We start from the raw sequence: 17,887 nt of genomic DNA on the forward strand, positions 1-17,887 counted from the left end.
AGAGGTATAGAAAGGCTGTGTGAGTGACATAGATCTGCACTGAGATGTATAGTGCAAAATATTCAGTAATCAAGCATTTATCACACTAAAGTGCATCTATATTGGAGCATTTATCACACTAAAGTGCTTCTAGCTCAACCAATCCAATAATTCTCCCCATTAATATATCCTTATTGTGTGCTCCCTTATAATAGCAATTCTTAATAGCCTTTTGTTTTTATAATTGATAAGATAGATCGTACATTAGTACTATATGATATGATTGCATATCATTATTTTTATTACTATGAATTTTCTATAAATGGGTCAATTAGATAATAATGGGCCATAGTAGGCCCAATGTTGTTATCATGGTAAACCCAATAAAATATAATGGGCCAAAATTGGCCCAATTAGAATCGGGTGATAAGAAAAAATGAAAGTAAAGTAATCTGCAAAATCAAGTGAAAAGCAGCAGAGCAAAATTCAAAGTAGGAATGGCGTTGTTGGGCGAGGACGGGCGAGGCTACGAGCTGGCGCGCAAGCTGGAGAGCCAGGGTATTTGGCGGTCGTGGCTCGGCGACGCACTCTACTCCTCCTTCATTCCGTTCCTCTCGTCGCCGGCAGCCTGGGACTCCTTTATGCTTCCCGACGACTCCAAGTCTAGGCCGCAGATCTCGCTCGAGCTCCGAGCCCGCGCTCTTCTCTTCGATAAGGCATCCGTATCTCTGTTCGCGCAGCCTACCGCTCTCTCCAAGCTCAATCCTAATTGTGAGTCGAAGTTACCGTTTGCTATAACTTTGTGTTTTCCCCAATTTTTTAGCTCGGTTTGAAACGAAGAAGTTTAGGTCTCGTTAGGTGATTAGGTTTTTGGTTGTGAGTTACGATTGCTTTGTTTGTTTTCTGTCTGCTGCTATATCAATTTATTGATTTATAATTTTGCTTGAAATCAGTTTATTGATGTCGTAAGTTTGAACTCCAATGTTTAATTCGCTTTCTTACTGTTGTGGAAATTCAATTGAAGTGTTGCCTTATTCATCCACATTAATTACAACGTCCATGCTTGCAGCAATTGTTTCTGTTATTTCCAATTTTTGATGTTAGTAGTACTATTTTTTTCTTTTCTGTGCTTTTGATAATTAAAATTTACATGATAAATTGGTCAAGATCTGGAGCTGCACGGTGATGATGTGTATTTTACGTTGGAAAATGGTGGGCAAGATGTGGACCAACGACACCCAGGCGTTGCTGCTTCAAGTACTACATCATCAAAGGTATTTAAGTTTTTATCTTAGTAGCTTGTTCGGTTTTCATTGGAGTGTCTTTTATTGTTTTATCTAATTGTGTTTTTCGGCATTATCGTGTCTTTTGTGGGTATAATCGATTGAACAGGGAAGAAATGGATGCATTGTAGATTTAGGGAGAACTAGAAAGAGCATTTGCTTGTGAGAAACTTAACTAGATTACCTTGAATTGAATTTAATCACCATTCTCACTCATCACTAAACCCTTCCGTAATGAGTTATTCCTCCAAGTCGTTGTTGGTTGCTGATCATTTTTGTGCTTGGATATTATAGTTTATCCAGAATGTTAGATGTCCTACATTGACTATATACCTCAGAAAATATGTATTTTCACTATTCAAGATGTTTAAGACGACAAACTTTCATGTCATTATCATTGTTGTTTTCGGAGGCAGATATGCTGTTCACTAATCAGAAAAAAAATGCATGTAGCCTAATTTGTAGATTCCTATGAGTATCAAAATCTCTCTCTCTCTCTATCTATCTCAGCACACATCTCCCTCATATAAGTCATGCAATTTGCACTTGCACATGTCTTCTTTAAATTGCCGCTGCACTTTGAGTGTGCAGTACTGCAGTTAGAGTGTTCAATTTCGGCTGCACTACCATTTTGTCGTTATAGAATCTGGTAATGATATGTTACCTCCATCTGGACTGAGGGCTATTTTATATCAGGTACATGTAGAATGTCTTTCTTTTCTTCTAGATGTTAAACCTATCCATCTCTCATAACGTCAACTGGAATTTGGTGTTAGTAACGTACTTAGTTTTGAGATAAATTTATCGATCTTTCCTCCATGTCATTCATTGTCGGTTGCTGATCATTTTTCTGCTTGGTTATTGTCATTTGTCCAGAATGTTCGGTGTCCAACATCGGCTATATACCCCTCAGAAAATATGAAATATTCAAGATGTTTAAGACGTTAGACTTAAACCCAACAATTTGATGACATTTCGCGCCATTATCATTGTGCTTTTCCCAGGCAGATATGCTACTTTACTAATTAGAGAAAATATGCATGTAGCCTAATTTGTAGATTCCTATGAGTATCAATATCTCTCTCTCAGCACACATCTCCCTCATATCCGTCATTGCACATGCCTTATTTAAATTTTGCAGCTGCACTCCGAGTATGCAGCACTGCAATTGGAGTGTTCATTTCAGCTGTACTGCCATTTTGTCTTAATAAAATCTAGTAATGATATGTTACCTCCATCTGAAGGGAGTGTTATTTTATATCGGGTACATGTAGAATGTTAAATCTAGCCATCTCTCATGATGAAAACTGGAATTCGGTTTTAGTTTCCAGTGTGAGGCCAGGCCAGGCCAGGTAATATTCTCCCTCCACTATATCCCCAGCTGTTAAAGAAGAAAATATGAAAGACAAGAAGTAATAAATTTTCTTTCAATCAAGTGTCCAATATCTCCATGCTATACAACCATCTTAGTATGTGGATATTTAATTTATGATCTGGCTTTGTTAGTTGTGTATATTATTGATCTGTAAATCCATGAACATGCAGACATGTCCTAATGTTCTTTTTCATTGTTATTTATGCTGTATAACATATTAACATTAGTATGGCACTGTACAGGGGCGCTCAAAAGCATCTAGCATTGGATCAAGATTTAGTGAACCAGACGTTGATGCTGTATCACAAAGACTTAGGCTGGAAGAACTACCGGAAACATGGTACAATCAGTTTTTTGAGAAATATAGGGCAACCAAATCTTATACATTGATGTTTGGGGATAGGGATTCTGAAAAACGGACACCTGAGCAGATGTCTACTTATCTTAGTTTGATTGAGAATCACAAGAGAAGGAGAGTAGCCTTTGTGGACAATATATCAAGCTTGCGATCAAACCCGGTAATGGTTGATGGCAGTCCGGCTGACGATGCTCCCTTGTTCCCCGAAACAATGTCCATTTTTAATTGTGTTCCTGATAGTGCAGTCCTTATAACAAGGAGACTTGAGAATAATCAGAAAGTTCCGTTCAATGGGGTTTTAGACAACTTACCTCAGACCATGACGAAGAGCCCAGTGATGAGCCCTATTATGATCGAGAGACTTGGTATCCGACCTGAGTATCTCAGCATGGAACAAGGACAAGGTTGGGGAAAGAATGGTTCTCAAGGGAGCAGGAAGCTTCTTAGTCAAGAACAAGCATCACGGATTTCACAGAAAGTGGTAGTGCGATTGCTACACAATGTGGGGTTTGAATCTTCTTCAGACACCTCCTTAGAAGTTATTGCACAACTTTTGAGTAGTCATATCAATAAATTAGGGCGCACCTTGAAGCTCCTTGCGGATAGTTATAGGAAACAGTGTTCAGCCACTGAATTACTAAAGATGTTCCTTCAAACTGCAGGATATAGGTTAGTGATGTACGTTTCAGTATTGTTGAATATAAATTGAATTTGTTGTTTTCCATTTTGTTTTTAAAATACATACTATCTCAGTAGTTGTGTGATTGTATCTGATGCTGATCGTCGACTTTAACTAATTTACTTATGTTCTTAATAACATTATCAGTGTACAGTTACCAGACAACTGCCATAAGCATTAACCTTCTGCCCTGTTTTATTTCCAGTAACTTTAGGACCCTTGTGGAACTTATGAAGGATAACTCGAAGAGTGTTGCTCCACAAACTCAGCAGCAAGGGCTGAGCATCCAGGGACAGAATCTACCGCAGCAGCAGCAGCCTTCCGTTCAGCAGTCTCAGCAGGTATGAATTTTTCTTTATCTTGCTTGATAGCCACTGTGAAGCCTTCCTTTCGCTTTTGTCTGTCAGCAAGTGTCATGTTTGGTTCACATATTTACGAGGAAAACTAGTACATGTCAGAAAATGATTGATTAATAGTCAATTAGGTTGGAATAAAACTAGCCTGAACTATAAACTTTCTCGGGTCATGTCACCGTTTTATTTTCTAACTTTTGGCTGTTAACAATATTTGTTACATTCTAATCGATCTACTCTGGTCATGTCACAGATGCTAAGGCAAATGAATCCCCAAATGCAGCAGATGAATAATCCTCAATATCTGGCGTTCCAGCAGCAACAGCAACAGTGGGAAAGGATGAGGAGACGGCAACAACACCAGCAACAGCTACACCAACAGCAACAGCTGCAACAACAGCAACAACAGTCAACACCTCGTCCTGGCATGAATATGAACATGAGTATCGACAAGGATAGGCCTCTAGTGCAAGTGAAGATGGAGGCTCCATCCGATTTTCCACTGGATACAAATACCTTCACATCGATGAATCCCAGACAACCCCAGCTGCGGCAGCAACAACTAGCTGCAATATCTTCTTTTCACGCTCAAGCCAACAACAATGCCTTTAGGCCTATGAATTCTCTCCAAATCCCACAAATTCATTCACCGTAACTATTTCTTCCTCATCTCCATGTCTTTTAGGGATCCCATTGCTATTTGGATCTGATGCCTATTTTCTCGTACGCAGGACCATGTCAATGGCAAGGGCTCCACCTGTAAAAGTTGAAGGTTTCCAGGAGCTGATGGGCGGGGATTCTTCCGCGAAGCATGATTCAGAGGAAAATAAGCTACTTTCTCCTCGTAAGTAGTGATGTAAATGCTCATCTTTGAGTATGTGAATTAGATAAATACTCATTGGTCATATCTCTGAACCCAGTTGTAGAACATCCCTTGTTTGTGTCTACTAATTCAACGTAGGAATTATATAGAGAATCCAATCTCGCACAGCATTGCACTTGGCCATTCTCAGTTTATCAGTGTTTATATTTTAAGTAGAGTTCTCCATCTTTAGATACAAAGTTAGAAAATTTATCTCTTGCTTCCGTTTTTCATTTTAGTTAATGAAGAATGATTATTCGTGTGAAAAAGAAAAGAAAATGAAATCAGTTTAGCGGCAGAAAATGCTTGCAATTTTTGTGAGTATCAGAGAGTACCTTCTCCTCTTCTAGTAGCGAGTAGACATTTCTGAGAAGATGCTAGAAAGAATAAGTATCAAAAAATAAAAAATCCAAGAAAAGATATCAAGATACAAAGAACACACATTTTTCTTGGCATCAAATATTGAATAAGACCATTGGAATTTGATCATGCAAGATATGAACAATGGCTCAGTTTCAGGCCTAGTGGTTTTATAATTACTCCATAAATGAAAAAGAAAGAAGTTAATTTTTAACCATCCATTTCTAGATACATGGATGGCCGCCTTGACGCCTTCACCATCGATATCTGTCAAAATTTGAGTAGTAAGAATGATACTGCTCCATCAATTCTTGGAAAAATATGAACAACTTCATAATGTTTAGGACTCGAGGTTAACAAACATAATGTTCTCGACCAAAATCACACCATGTTCATATCATCATATGTTTAAAACAAAAAACCTAAAATGATAATATATTTTTGGACCAAATATAGACTTTGGTCTAGTGTTTTAGTAGGTAGGATTTAAGTTACTAACCGGATCAAAATCACTAATACCGTCAAATTTAATAGCATCATCACTTTTTCAAAAAAAAAATAATACTTCATCCGTCCCCTCTGAGTGAATAATTTTTTTTAGATGTCCCACTCTATGACACATTTCTAAAAATATAAACATCACTCTCTCTACTTTTTTCCTCTTATTTCATTCTATCTACTTCATTCACAAAACAACATTACATAAAATCTCGTGTCGGAATAGAAATGTTCCATATAGAATGGGACGGAGGAAATAATAAATTATTCCCTCCGTCCATGATTAAGAGTCCCATTTCTAAATGGCACGGGTTTTAAGAAAATGTTAAGAAAAGTGGGTGGAAGAAAGTTAGTGGAATAGGGGTCCCACTTGTATATATTAGTTTTAAATGATATGTGAGTGGAATGAGTTAGTGGAATGTGGGGTCTCTTTACCATTTATGGTAATTATGAATCGGGACTCTTATTCGTGGACGGACCAAAATGGAAAAATGGGACTCTTATTCATGGACGGAGGGAGTATATGTTAAGGACTTGAAGCAATCAAAATCGTAAAATGTCATACATTTAGGAGCAAAATAGGCTTTTGGACATGGCAAATGATCTTTCTATAACCACAATTATTTGAAATCGTGATTGAACTTAATGCATATTAAATATGAGAGTGGTTCAATTGAGTTGAAAACTTATCTGTTGGAATCACAAAACAAGTCATTTAGTGGCATAAAACCACACAGTTTCCACTTAATAGTTAATATGTTTTCTGCTGTCAATTGATAAATTCTCAAGTTCTTTGTACTACTATTTCACAAATGACACACATCAACTGTCAAACTAGTACTCCAAAAAGGCCATAGAACTAAAATTCAATCAACCAAAATTCTTGCATTTGAGTCCTTTAAATACATATAGTACATCAACTTCAACTATCATTATCTCATAAAGATCCATACTGTATTTTCCAGATAGTGTAAATGGGAAGAATATGCATGTGTACTAGGGCACCCCTATGGGCCCTATCCCACCTAAATTTTTAGTATCGATACAAAAACGCACTCAATCCCTCTTTTTTCTATCTGCAGATCCAAAACATTTTTGATAAATTGTCACAAACGAATGAACAAATTGCAACTCAGTAGTAATATACAAGTTTTTTCATATTCACAGCCAGCGAAAGCTGGCCATGTGTTGAGCTGGAGTTGAGCGATCGGACTTTAGTACTTGACAACATGATGTCGCAACCATAGCTCATACATGATCATATGAAAGGCGTCGTGACTAACAGCAGGCGAGTTCCAATGGAAGTGCTTTTGGACCTGAAAACGGAGCATCATAAAGTTTAACACGGTCAGATGCTCTACACTCCAAGGTGCAAACCCTAATTGTGCAGAATAGGGGAGGTGAAGACAGACTATTTAAGTCGAACAGTGGGAATCGAACCATACCTTGACCAAATTGTTGTGCAGTCTGACAAACTCTTCTTGTGTTATATTCTTCAGGATTTGCTTAAGCTGATAGACATCTTTCTCCTTGAGTACCACCGCAAATTTATGCCAATTTAATATGTCATTGAAAGGCAAGTCGTAGTAATTAGAGAGTATCACTGCACAAACAATCCACAGTCGATCAAACCAGAGTTACGAAGGACATTGAATAATCACAAATATATATTTCATGCTTAATAACAATTAAAGCATCATTATGCACCCCAAAAAAATCACATGCTTAGTATTCTTCAAATATTGTTACTGAAATTCTTCATTTTTCTTTTTTGGCATAAGTATTTCTTGTACGAGTCGTACTCCTTTTCTGACAGTAGATTACTACATATCCATTTCTATAGTTAGATCTCCATTTTTTAGCACAGCTACATTCTAATCTTATATACCAAGACCAAACTGGAAAATATAGCAGCTTTAGTGACTTGCTCTATGCATGATCCCATTTGTCACAAGAAGGATTGTTGCCTCTGCGTTAGTGAGGTTTTAGCTATTGTATTGGCATATCAAGATCAGACTACCACTTAAACTTATTATTGGATATGAATTGGTGAGATGGGAAAGGATTAGTTCTCACCAGGTATGCATCCGTAATGTATAGAGTCTGCTATACGGGCACTATTGACCTGAGAGCCACCAGGGCAAATGCAGAATTTTGTTCTGTAAAATCTCTTTTGATATACAAGATGCCCAGTGGCCCTGTTAATTCTGTTGTTGGAAATGTCAAGTTCAGTATCATTTTCCCATACCCGTGCCAATATGACACGAATCTTGGAATTCCTATGCCCTGCCCAGAAACCAAGTGTCGTCCTGCAACATATGATGATTAATTTAGCAGCCAAAAGTTTACAAACAGAAAATCCAGATTTCATCCAGACAGCAGTATCAGAAAAAAGTCTCCTTTATTATTTTCTTGCTCATGGGGTTTCAAGGCATGAAACATTTTCATTTCACTCACAGCCAAGGAGGTTAGTAGCAAATTTCTTAATACTATTACCCTCAAAAGCAGATTGAAAAAAATATTTTATACAAGGTCAAGTCGATAAGTTTAGGAGGCAACAACAAGCACCTTAAGAAAGCAGCATAGCAGCAAGTAACCAAAGGATGAAGTGAGGAAGAATAAATAGGTCCAGATTTTGAAAGTAAGTACCTATTCTCTATATCATTTCCTCCAGCAGGAAGGGCAAAGGGCTGAAGAACTTGAGGGAGTGCAACATCTTTGTGTGGTATAAACCCAACATCATAGCTAGGAGAGCAAACAACACGAATCGAGTTCTTTATAAGGTTTGGGAGTCCTTCAGTGGCCCTCACACCAACATCATGGCAAGTAACAAAGAAATGATCTGCACCCAGTGTTCTATTCCAATATGGGTACTTGGACATCAATCCCTCCACATAGTCCCGGACAATTACAGTCATATTCTCATATGAGATACCCTGCATGTTATTTTAAAAAGATACATACATCAGCAACCAAAACCCTCAAAATTTATAGTATTGCAGGTAGAGAACACAAGAAGAATGCAAGCAAAACTATTCAAATTAACCATCCCTAATAACTCAAACCACATGGTAAGCAATTGCACATAAACTTTACCCCTTCTTCACATGAGTCTGAGTCCCTATAGATAACAAATAATAGCAATAGCAGAGCTGGTGAAATACACATTAGCACTCTGCTTTTATAGCAATGAAACAGATCATGGTGATAAGCTCTAAAGCAGACAATTGAAGTGGAAGGAGATAGGTATTTAACCATGGCGTACACTATCACACTCAAATAACAAGATCATTAAGCATTCTGAGGAACAATTCAAAAGAAGGAACAATATCAGTTTATTCAGGAGGCAACTGGATAAACAATTTCTTACGAAAGGAAAAAATGAATTAAGAAACAAGGCAAGAGAAGATAAACTGAGCTCTTAAAATAGAACGCCATCAGAGTGAAGATACATCAATGCAGTTGAAAATTCAACATCTGAATGATCCGCTTTTAGCAAAAAAGATACACAGCATCTACTGAAGAAAAGCGTTCAATAGACTCAATTATGTATCCAGTGATCCGATTTACAAACATTAAAAGCAACCGAATTCCGGAACAAAATTCACGAATGTCGGCATACCTTTCCTCGCATCTTATGGCAAGAGATCGGGATGAAGAACAAATCCGCCCGATCTGGATCATCCGTCACAAATTTACTATCCCTAAGATTCTGAAAAAAGTATCCTTCGCTCGCATATTTACCAGTCAGCTTCCGCGGCGTCTGGTAATAGGTCTTCGGATCCCCATCGGAGTAGACGTACACCTTAAATCTCTTCAACATCTCCTCATAGTTCAACCTAAAAACCTTCGGCAAATGGTATACATCGGCATCGTCACTCTCATTTCTCTCTCTCTCCACAACCAAACTTTTCTCCGCATTATCACCTTCGCCGTAATCAACATCCTAATAGCAGAAAACGACGAAATTGATCGAATCAAACCGTAAAAAACAGTGAATTCCAGGAATTGCATAAACGCAGAGATGGAAAGAATAGTACCTCGGGCAGGGAGGGTTGTACGGAGCGGGCGATAGAGGTAGTAGTGGGGGAGGATAGGAGAGATGGTGAGTGTAGCGATTTGAGGGAGACGTAAGTGAAGGAAACGAGCGTTACAATAGCGACAGTGAGGAGAGAGCGCCGGAGCGTGCAGACAGCGGCGGAGGGAGGTTGCTGCTGGAATTTCGCCGCCGACATTCCGGAGGCGGATGTGGTCGGTGGCGTTCAGTAGCGTAGATTTATTATCTTCTGAAGCTAAACGCGTGAGCTTTAAAGCGACGGTGGCTGAGTTTGGCCGGAGCCAAGAGTGATCGGAGAAGTATTCTGTGTCCCTTCGAATTCGATAACATATCTACATTTGCGGTAAATATGAATACCAAATTTGCAATTAACTTATTTTAAAATAGATAAAATATCGAAAAATATGAAAAATGACTAATAATAATACTCCAATAATAATAGTCCAAAAATCGACAGGAAGAACGACGCGAGTCAGAAGTGATATGCCCTGAATTTCCGGCAATGTGGCGTCGCAATCACACCAAGGAGCTCGGATGTATAGCCGGCGCCGATCTGTCGGCTGTCGGCGCCGGAAAGGAAGGATGGCTGGTGGAAAGCCCCAATCTCCTTGTTGCCCTCGACACCAATTCCATCGCTCTCGCCAACCGTTCCCTCATCCTCATCCTCAATTGGTCTCAATCGATTAACGTCGGATCCCTTATGGATTCAAATCTGGCTGCAAAGATCAGGCCTGAGCTCTCCCCGATCGAGGCCGAGTACATCTCCGCCATCGAGTGGCTAGTCTTCGATGACGACATCAGAGTTCTCGCCGTCGGCACCTCTTGCGGCTATCTTATGATTTTCTCCATCCAAGGTCGTCTCATCCACAGACAGGTCCCATTCACAGACTTTAGTTGTCAATTTATTTTTTTTTGTGGTGTAGATAATTGGATGAGCTATTCGTTTCTCGACGATTTTGGCCGATGTTTGCGCGTTTATGTGTTTCTGTTTGTTGAAATGCTGTGTAATTTTAGTAGTTACATGATCAAATTAGAGCACATCTCATTGCTTGCTTTGAAAATAAGGTGCGTATTACGCTTTTTGTGTGTGTGTTTAGTTTACGTTAGTGAGGCAGATGACCACTTGATCAATGATATTGTGAAGTTACATACTCTCTTGATGTCTACCTTGTATTGAGCTTATGAGGAAATAAATGGTTATCAAGAGTTAAGCTTAAATTGTTTGAATTTTCTGCTGATGGTGTACATTTTGCAGATTGTCAATCCGGCAAAGGTTCTTAAGATAAGGGTCCGTGGTATTAAGCAAGATCTGACTCAAGATACATCGTCAGAGGAGGTTTGCATTGTAATGCCTGGTGTAGTTGGTCGTTTTGATGGATCTGATATTAAGGTACTTCAAATTCGTTGTTGTTTACTTGAGCATCCAACTTTTGTTATGTGCATTTGCTTTGAACCATGCTTGGTATCTGATTTTCTCTTTTGTTGGAGTGATTTCCAGTTTGTTCTTTGTGAAGATGAGATTTTCCCTGATCTTTTCTTCTCTTTGCTCTATGAATGTCTGTTCAAATTGTGTTGTTTACACAACTTTTATGAAATGCAGAGTCTGCTGCAGCAGTGGTTTCAAGAATCAAACTCTCGGCTTTGGGATCAGGATTCCAATGCGTTTCAGGATAGTTCTGGGAACCCAATTAGGAGCCTTCCTTACCAACTATGGAATGTTAGCAAGTATGGAGTATGTGCTGATGCTGCTATAACTGGGGTCATGCCCCCGCCGCTGATGGAAATCCAGGTAGTCATATAGTCAAACCGGTATTGCCTGGAACCTCTATTAGACTATTAGACTTACTATGCAAATCATGTTGATGACTGAAAACGATTCTATGCTTCGGTGCATAGTACTTATGAAAGCAAAAATTCAGTCTCTTGTTTTCTGTTACTTCCTTTAAATGTCTACTTTCCCCAGTTAGAAGTTCTTCCACAATGTGGTGGTTTCTATCTGTCATTTTTGTAATTTCCTGGGAAGTTTCTGAATTTATTCTGGTATTTGAATTCAGCTGATTTTATTGGCAGTCAAGTCAGCGCTACTATTGTGCAGTCACCATTGGAGATGATGCTGTCATATCAGCATTTAGGTTAGTTAGATTTTGAAATGCTTAACTTATTTTCTTTGGAGTTTTTCCTCTTTCAACCTAAACTTGATATTGCCTTGATTCATGTTTCTTAATTTTATTGGTTGATTTTACTTTCCTGAAGGCTTTCAGTTGACAACAGCAGATCACTTGTGGGAGCTATCTTGTCAAAAGTTGTTCCTGCCACATTTTCAACAATAGCTTCACTCTCGAAATTGATTTGGCGTAGCGAATCAAACAGTCCTAAAAAAGCAGAACCTAAATCTCAACCATTTGCCCGAGGTGAGAAAATTGCATGTAAATTTTGGCTTCTATCTCCAAATCACTATATTTTCTTTGCACTGAAGATAATACTTATCTAATAGTAATGTAAACTATTTGTATAATTTTTTTTATGAGCAAATGAATATAAATTTAAAGGCGGTGCCACGAGGGACTCAAACCCTGGCCAGAGGCATTACCAATCTACCACTTGACCAACTCACACAAACTAACTATTTGCACAATCTTAGTATCTAAGATGGTTGCTGGACTTTTTCTGACAATGTCACTTTGTGACAGCCTCTCCTCTGACTTGTCTGAAAGATCATCCAAGGAAGGGTGAGAAGCTCACACTGTCACCTAGCGGTTCTTTGGCTGCCATTACCGATTCACTTGGGCGTATTTTGCTCTTAGACACTAAGGCTCTTGTTGTTGTGCGTTTATGGAAGGTACCTGACAATTTAACTATGCTATTCTGTTTTCCAGTAAACCCGCCTTATTCCAGAGTTTTAGATAACTATATTCTCGACTCTACCAGTTTGAGCTTCAAGTTCTCTCTACATCATCACCATGTAACATATACTACAACCTTAATTTACTTTCCAGGGATATCGTGATGCAAGCTGTTTATTTGTAGAGATGCTTGCCAGTAAAGATAAAGCTGCCTCACGTCCTGCTTATTATGAACACACAAAAAGTGATTATTGTCTCTGTCTAGCAATCCATGCACCACGGAAAGGAATAGTTGAGGTATATTTCTCTTGAATACTGGCTTTCCTTGTAGATAATTATGATAAAGTCAGTGATGATGAAGCTTTTATCTCAACTACTAATTGATTTATAGCAGGAAGAACCAACATGTATTTTCTATAAAACTCACATTTTCCTCTGCTTTGCAACTGCGTAATACACATGAACACGAAACAACACCACAACACATTCTGCCGTAGTCTTGAACTCTTTCTCTCTAAGGGTGTCGCCATGTTTCATGAATGTGCCTTGTCAGACGAACGTTAATAACTAGTTTCAATTAACCGTGCATAGTACTAATATTTTGGATTCACTTACAAGGTCGGAAGTTACTTACTTTCTCCTCGCAGGTGTGGCAGATGAGAACTGGGCATCGCCTTCTGACCATTCCGTGTCCTAAGGGCACAAAAATTCTGCAACCAACTTACAGATTCAGTTCAGCAACGACATCTTCGTCGTCATCTTATGTTCCGCTGGAAGTTTTCTTTTTGAACGGAGACTCTGGTCAAATATCTGTTCTCAATCGATTTCTTCACTAACCTCTTGTATCCAATCAATTTCTTCCTACTGTTTACTTTAGGATGCTTAAATATTGTCTTCGTTTCTAGATCATATACTGTACTTATTTGTTTTAACATTCCTTCTGAAGTTTGGTTGGCCAAATAATTTCCAGTCAGACTAACTAATCTAAACTCATATACAGTACACTATAAACGATGCAAAATCTAGAATAACTTATTGAAAAGTAGTATGCAGATTAATAACTACCCACCAATTTATTTTTAACAAAATCAAGCCAAACATATCAAACCACCCTGTAAATATAAATACAAAATCAAATAAAATCAAATCCATTAGTTAAAAAATTATAAGAACTAATCAATTGGCATTTTATATATTTTTAAAATACTTTTGAAAATACAAAAAATATAATTTTTTAAAAAATATATGGGGTATTATGATAAATCTTATTAATCTTACATAGCGTAATTAAGCGATTGATCATCCTAATCTAATGGCTCTAATTGGTCTTAGTATAAAATGAGTTTTAGTTTGATCAATTTCCTCTATATATTGCGGTATATACTGCTATTAGTATATATCACAAGGGGAGTGTTAGAGTGTCACCATCTCTTAAAATAACATCATACCATCATTCTTAGCCAATCATTTAATGACGGACCCATAAAATATAGTTCGTGGGGTCGGATATAATACATAATTAATAATAATTATTTAAAAAATATTTCAAATCATGTAGTTATATCTTCTGTTATGAATGATATTTTCGTAGGAATATCTATATTCAACAAAATCTATTCAAAAATTTCTTTAATTTATAATAATAGTACGTAGTAATTAAATGTTTCCCTCTCTGTACATGTATTAAGATATTTTTCAATCAAACACCTCCCATCATATTTTTACAGCTTATATAAAAAAAATTAAGAAAATATTATAAAAATAATAATCACTTGGTAATTTATAACTAATTTTAAAAACTCAATAAATGAAATAAAAGTAAAATGAAATTATGGTTAATAACTTATACTCCATATAATAATTATGGTGATAATAATAATTATGGTGATAACGGGAGAGGATCCCCTACTGTGGGGGAAATCACAGCACTAGGTGCTGTGATGTTAAACGACGTAGTTTCGTAACATTTGTTTTATCAATATTCATTGTTTTTAATTAAAGCCGTTTTCTTTTTTTTTTCATTGTACATATGACACGTGTTTTGCTATACTGCCTCCACAAAGTAAAATATAGAGGTTATGTGAATTGGAAGCATAATTTATTGAAGTTTGTTTTTATTTTGCATTTTTGAAATTTTTGTTAGATTTTTCTTTTACGGCTCTTTTTTTGTAAAAGAAATACCATTCTTTAGATGAAATATAACTAAAATTTGAAATTAGGTACAAATATAGGATTGTATGGGATCAAATCTTTTATTTCTTACTTATATTTTTTAACCTTGATTTAAATTGGTCAATTTATTGAACTATTTTTTAAATAAATAGTTATATATTTTTATTATATATATATTAAAAATTATAGCATTATTAAACTAGCTTCTATTCTCTATTAAAAAGGAGTTGTAAAACAGCTAGTTAAAAATTTAACTACCAAAAAATGTTTGCAAATTAGGTTTCCTAAAAAAAAAATTTTACAGCTCTTTTTTGGTACATGTTATTATGGTAATAATACTATAGAGCGGGTTTATATTCTTTTGTTACAGATAAAGTGGTGTAAAATACTACTTAATAGAGTGGCGGATTTGTTCATTTGTTGCTAATTACGCCATCAACATGTATGTTAAAAGAAACCGACTGATTTTATATTTTAATAGGCCGTGATGCCCTATCATCAAATTTTATTACTCCCTCCGTCCCAAGATAAGTGACCTACTTCTTTTGGGCACGGGATTTAAAGAATGGTATTTAAATAAGTTAAAGTGGAGAGAGTAAAGTATGAGAGAGAATAAAGTAGGTGAAGAATAAAGTAAGAGAGATGACTTTTTGCTAAAAATGAAAATATGTCGCTTATAGTGGGACACCCCAAAAATGAATACAAGTCACTTATTTTGGGACGGAGAGAGTATTAAATAAAGAAGTGGGGAATAGTTTAATCTATTACAGAGTATACCGATTCTACTCCTATTTTTTACTGTATCTCTCCCCCATTCCTAATGTCTCCTCAATCCGACTGATTCGTCCTCTAGTTACTCCGATGAAGGCCAAACCATGGGGTGGAGATCTGCTGTGTGGGGTCGGAGATGCTGCTGCATTGGGTCGGAGGTCAAAAAATGAAGTTTCTCGGCAGCCTCATCGGACGGCGGTGGGGTCGGTCGACCCCACCCGACCCCACCTGCATCCGTCGTTGCAATTATTTGTACACGTGGACGAATAATAAGCTGCCACATGGCAAAAAAAAATCTGAAAAAGACGGCCAGCAATATTTTGTACACTATACAACAATTTTTCTTGGCCAGCAATATCCAACACGCTATACATCAATCTATAGATTGTTGTGTAGCGTTTATAATATTGTCGTGTAACGTTTATAATATTGCTGTATAAGTGGTGTCACGGTGTCATTTTAAGAGGTGTTGTCATTTTAACACAAACCTATATCACAATATATAAAAAATTGTGGTATGTACCGTATATGAAAACTATTACCGTTGTTGTATCATATATTAACATATACTCTCTTTGTCGCTAAAATGTATAAACTATTTTCTTATTAGTTCGTCCATGAAAAGTATGAACTTTCTAATTTTGGAATTGTGAAACAACACATTACTCCTACACATCATTTTATTTACAACTTATAACTTTAGTTTACACTACTGACTACACTACTAATGATGTGGAGTCCACTCTCCACTAGCACTACTTACACTACTATTTATCTCTCTCTTTCCTATTTTATCAATTATACATTAAAACTCGTACCAAACCAAATGTTCATATTTTTCAGGGACGGAGAGAGTACCAAAACTTTAATATTATCGGTATTTTTGTGGTACGACATATACCGACTTTTTGATACTCCACATAAAAATGGAATGTTTCTCTCTTATACTCCCTCCGTCCCCGATTAGGAGTCACACTTTTCCATTTCGATCCGTCCCCAGTCCCAGTAAAGAGTCACACTTCATTTTTACCATAAACAGTAAGTAGGTCTCACATTCCACTAACTCAATTCACTCACATTTATTATAAAACCAATATAAAAAATGGGTCCCACATTCCACTAACTTTTTCAACCAACTTTTCTTTATATTTCTTAAAACTCGTGTCCGGTCAAAGTGTGACTCTTAATTGGGGACGGAGGGAGTACTTTACATAGTTCTTCTCCTATCTCGTATACTACTTTACAACTTTTTTCTCTCCCTTTCTCTTTACCTACTTTATTTTCTCATTCTCTCTGTTATTTTACCAATTTCTTATTAAAACTCGTATCGTCCACAAATGAGATTTTTTTTTCGGACGGAGTTATGGAGAGAGTATTCTTTTACCAACCTAACATTAACAAATTTTTTTTACAGTACATACATGCAAAAAATTATAATAATTCTAATAATAATGTTAAGTGATTATAATATTCCCCCTGTCCCTAAAGAATATACACTTTGAGTTCAGCACAAGTTTTATAGTAAAATTGATAAAGTAAGAGAGATGTAGAGAGAAAAAGTAATTAAAGTATTGTTAGTGAAGAATGAGGTCCAAAAAAGAGTTGACTCCCTATTATATGCTATTGTGATAAACATATAAGATAAGAAGCCCTAACTTAACCCATAAAACCATGGTCATAGCCTCATAGGTAAAGGTTGACTCCCATTTATATGTTATTCCACACTTTTGTATGAAATCGATGTGGGATCGTATCATAATGGAAACATAACTAAATTTAAGTATTCATTTCAACTTCCTGTTTCTAAATTTTAATGTCAATTCTAAACAGTTTTGTGTTTGTACAAGTAAATATTCATAAGAGTGAATTACATTTTTAGGCTCTATACTTTCCGCGACGAACATTTGCGGTCCCTATACTTGCAAAATATCATTTGCAGTCCCTATACTATATACCACTTGCTCGTTTCAGGTGCTTTTTCACTTTTTGACCATATTTTCGGACAAAAATGCCCCCAAAAGCCTAAAGGACATTTTTGCACTTACTCTCCAAAAGTAGGTATGTATTTTGATATTTATGTTAGTTTGGGTACTTTAACTATAATTTTTGTTTTCTTCGAATAATTTTTGTTTGAATTAGTTATAGTGTGCACATGGCGGAAACTAGTAAAAAGAAGGATGTGGCTTAAACCCCTACACAATTTTTTTTCTACTTTTTCTTCTTTAATTTTTACATATTATGTTTATCCCTTACAAAAAATTCTACTGCAAAAAAGTAAATGGTTACAATTGAATGAA

The 17,887-nt window shown here is 36.7% G+C and overlaps 3 protein-coding genes across 4 annotated transcripts; 2 read left to right on the plus strand and 1 right to left on the minus strand.

Moving 5' to 3' along the window:
- Positions 1 to 449: 449 nt before the first annotated feature.
- LOC125201226 (transcription initiation factor TFIID subunit) lies at positions 450 to 5,062 on the plus strand. 2 transcript variants are annotated; one of them, XM_048099255.1, is made up of 7 exons: positions 450 to 750; positions 1,147 to 1,253; positions 2,880 to 2,977; positions 3,041 to 3,664; positions 3,880 to 4,015; positions 4,281 to 4,678; positions 4,759 to 5,062. In XM_048099255.1, exons 1-7 carry the CDS (start codon positions 477 to 479, stop codon positions 4,877 to 4,879), a joined length of 1,758 nt encoding a protein of 585 aa, XP_047955212.1. In that variant the 5' UTR covers positions 450 to 476; the 3' UTR covers positions 4,880 to 5,062. The 2 variants fall into 2 exon arrangements, with proteins under 2 accessions (XP_047955212.1, XP_047955211.1); XM_048099254.1 differs by having other exon boundaries at positions 2,880 to 3,664.
- A 1,541-nt stretch (positions 5,063 to 6,603) lies between these two features.
- LOC125200674 (Exostosin family protein) lies at positions 6,604 to 10,132 on the minus strand. The gene is made up of 6 exons (XM_048098399.2): positions 9,788 to 10,132; positions 9,370 to 9,693; positions 8,397 to 8,683; positions 7,824 to 8,056; positions 7,193 to 7,350; positions 6,604 to 7,063 (listed from the first exon to the last, which is right to left on the minus strand). The coding sequence occupies exons 1-6, from the start codon at positions 9,980 to 9,982 to the stop codon at positions 6,962 to 6,964; spliced, it is 1,299 nt and encodes a 432-aa protein (XP_047954356.1). The 5' UTR covers positions 9,983 to 10,132; the 3' UTR covers positions 6,604 to 6,961.
- A 95-nt stretch (positions 10,133 to 10,227) lies between these two features.
- LOC125200673 (uncharacterized) lies at positions 10,228 to 13,579 on the plus strand. The gene is made up of 8 exons (XM_048098397.2): positions 10,228 to 10,678; positions 11,060 to 11,194; positions 11,405 to 11,593; positions 11,875 to 11,936; positions 12,058 to 12,215; positions 12,495 to 12,643; positions 12,801 to 12,944; positions 13,295 to 13,579. The coding sequence occupies exons 1-8, from the start codon at positions 10,307 to 10,309 to the stop codon at positions 13,481 to 13,483; spliced, it is 1,398 nt and encodes a 465-aa protein (XP_047954354.1). The 5' UTR covers positions 10,228 to 10,306; the 3' UTR covers positions 13,484 to 13,579.
- Positions 13,580 to 17,887: the final 4,308 nt, after the last annotated feature.

The sequence above is a fragment of the Salvia hispanica genome, chromosome 2 (genome assembly GCF_029641045.1).
Source record: "Salvia hispanica isolate PSC_SH4W2 chromosome 2, Shi_PSC_v1, whole genome shotgun sequence".
In the NCBI taxonomy this organism is placed as follows: domain Eukaryota; kingdom Viridiplantae; phylum Streptophyta; class Magnoliopsida; order Lamiales; family Lamiaceae; genus Salvia; species Salvia hispanica.

Excerpts from the sequence above, each read along its gene's own strand:
- LOC125201226 (XM_048099254.1), top strand. The coding sequence starts at position 477 with ATGGCGTTGTTGGGCGAGGACGGGCGAGGCTACGAGCTGGCGCGCAAG. Across the intron at positions 3,665-3,879 it reads CTTCAAACTGCAGGATATAG|TAACTTTAGGACCCTTGTGG; the intron begins GTTAGTGATGTA and ends TTTTATTTCCAG. Across the intron at positions 4,016-4,280 it reads CCGTTCAGCAGTCTCAGCAG|ATGCTAAGGCAAATGAATCC; the intron begins GTATGAATTTTT and ends GTCATGTCACAG.
- LOC125200674 (XM_048098399.2), bottom strand. The coding sequence starts at position 9,982 with ATGTCGGCGGCGAAATTCCAGCAGCAACCTCCCTCCGCCGCTGTCTGC. Across the intron at positions 9,694-9,787 it reads TACAACCCTCCCTGCCCGAG|GATGTTGATTACGGCGAAGG; the intron begins GTACTATTCTTT and ends TTCTGCTATTAG. Across the intron at positions 8,684-9,369 it reads GCCATAAGATGCGAGGAAAG|GGTATCTCATATGAGAATAT; the intron begins GTATGCCGACAT and ends AATAACATGCAG.
- LOC125200673 (XM_048098397.2), top strand. The coding sequence starts at position 10,307 with ATGTGGCGTCGCAATCACACCAAGGAGCTCGGATGTATAGCCGGCGCC. Across the intron at positions 10,679-11,059 it reads GTCGTCTCATCCACAGACAG|ATTGTCAATCCGGCAAAGGT; the intron begins GTCCCATTCACA and ends TACATTTTGCAG. Across the intron at positions 11,594-11,874 it reads CGCCGCTGATGGAAATCCAG|TCAAGTCAGCGCTACTATTG; the intron begins GTAGTCATATAG and ends TTTTATTGGCAG.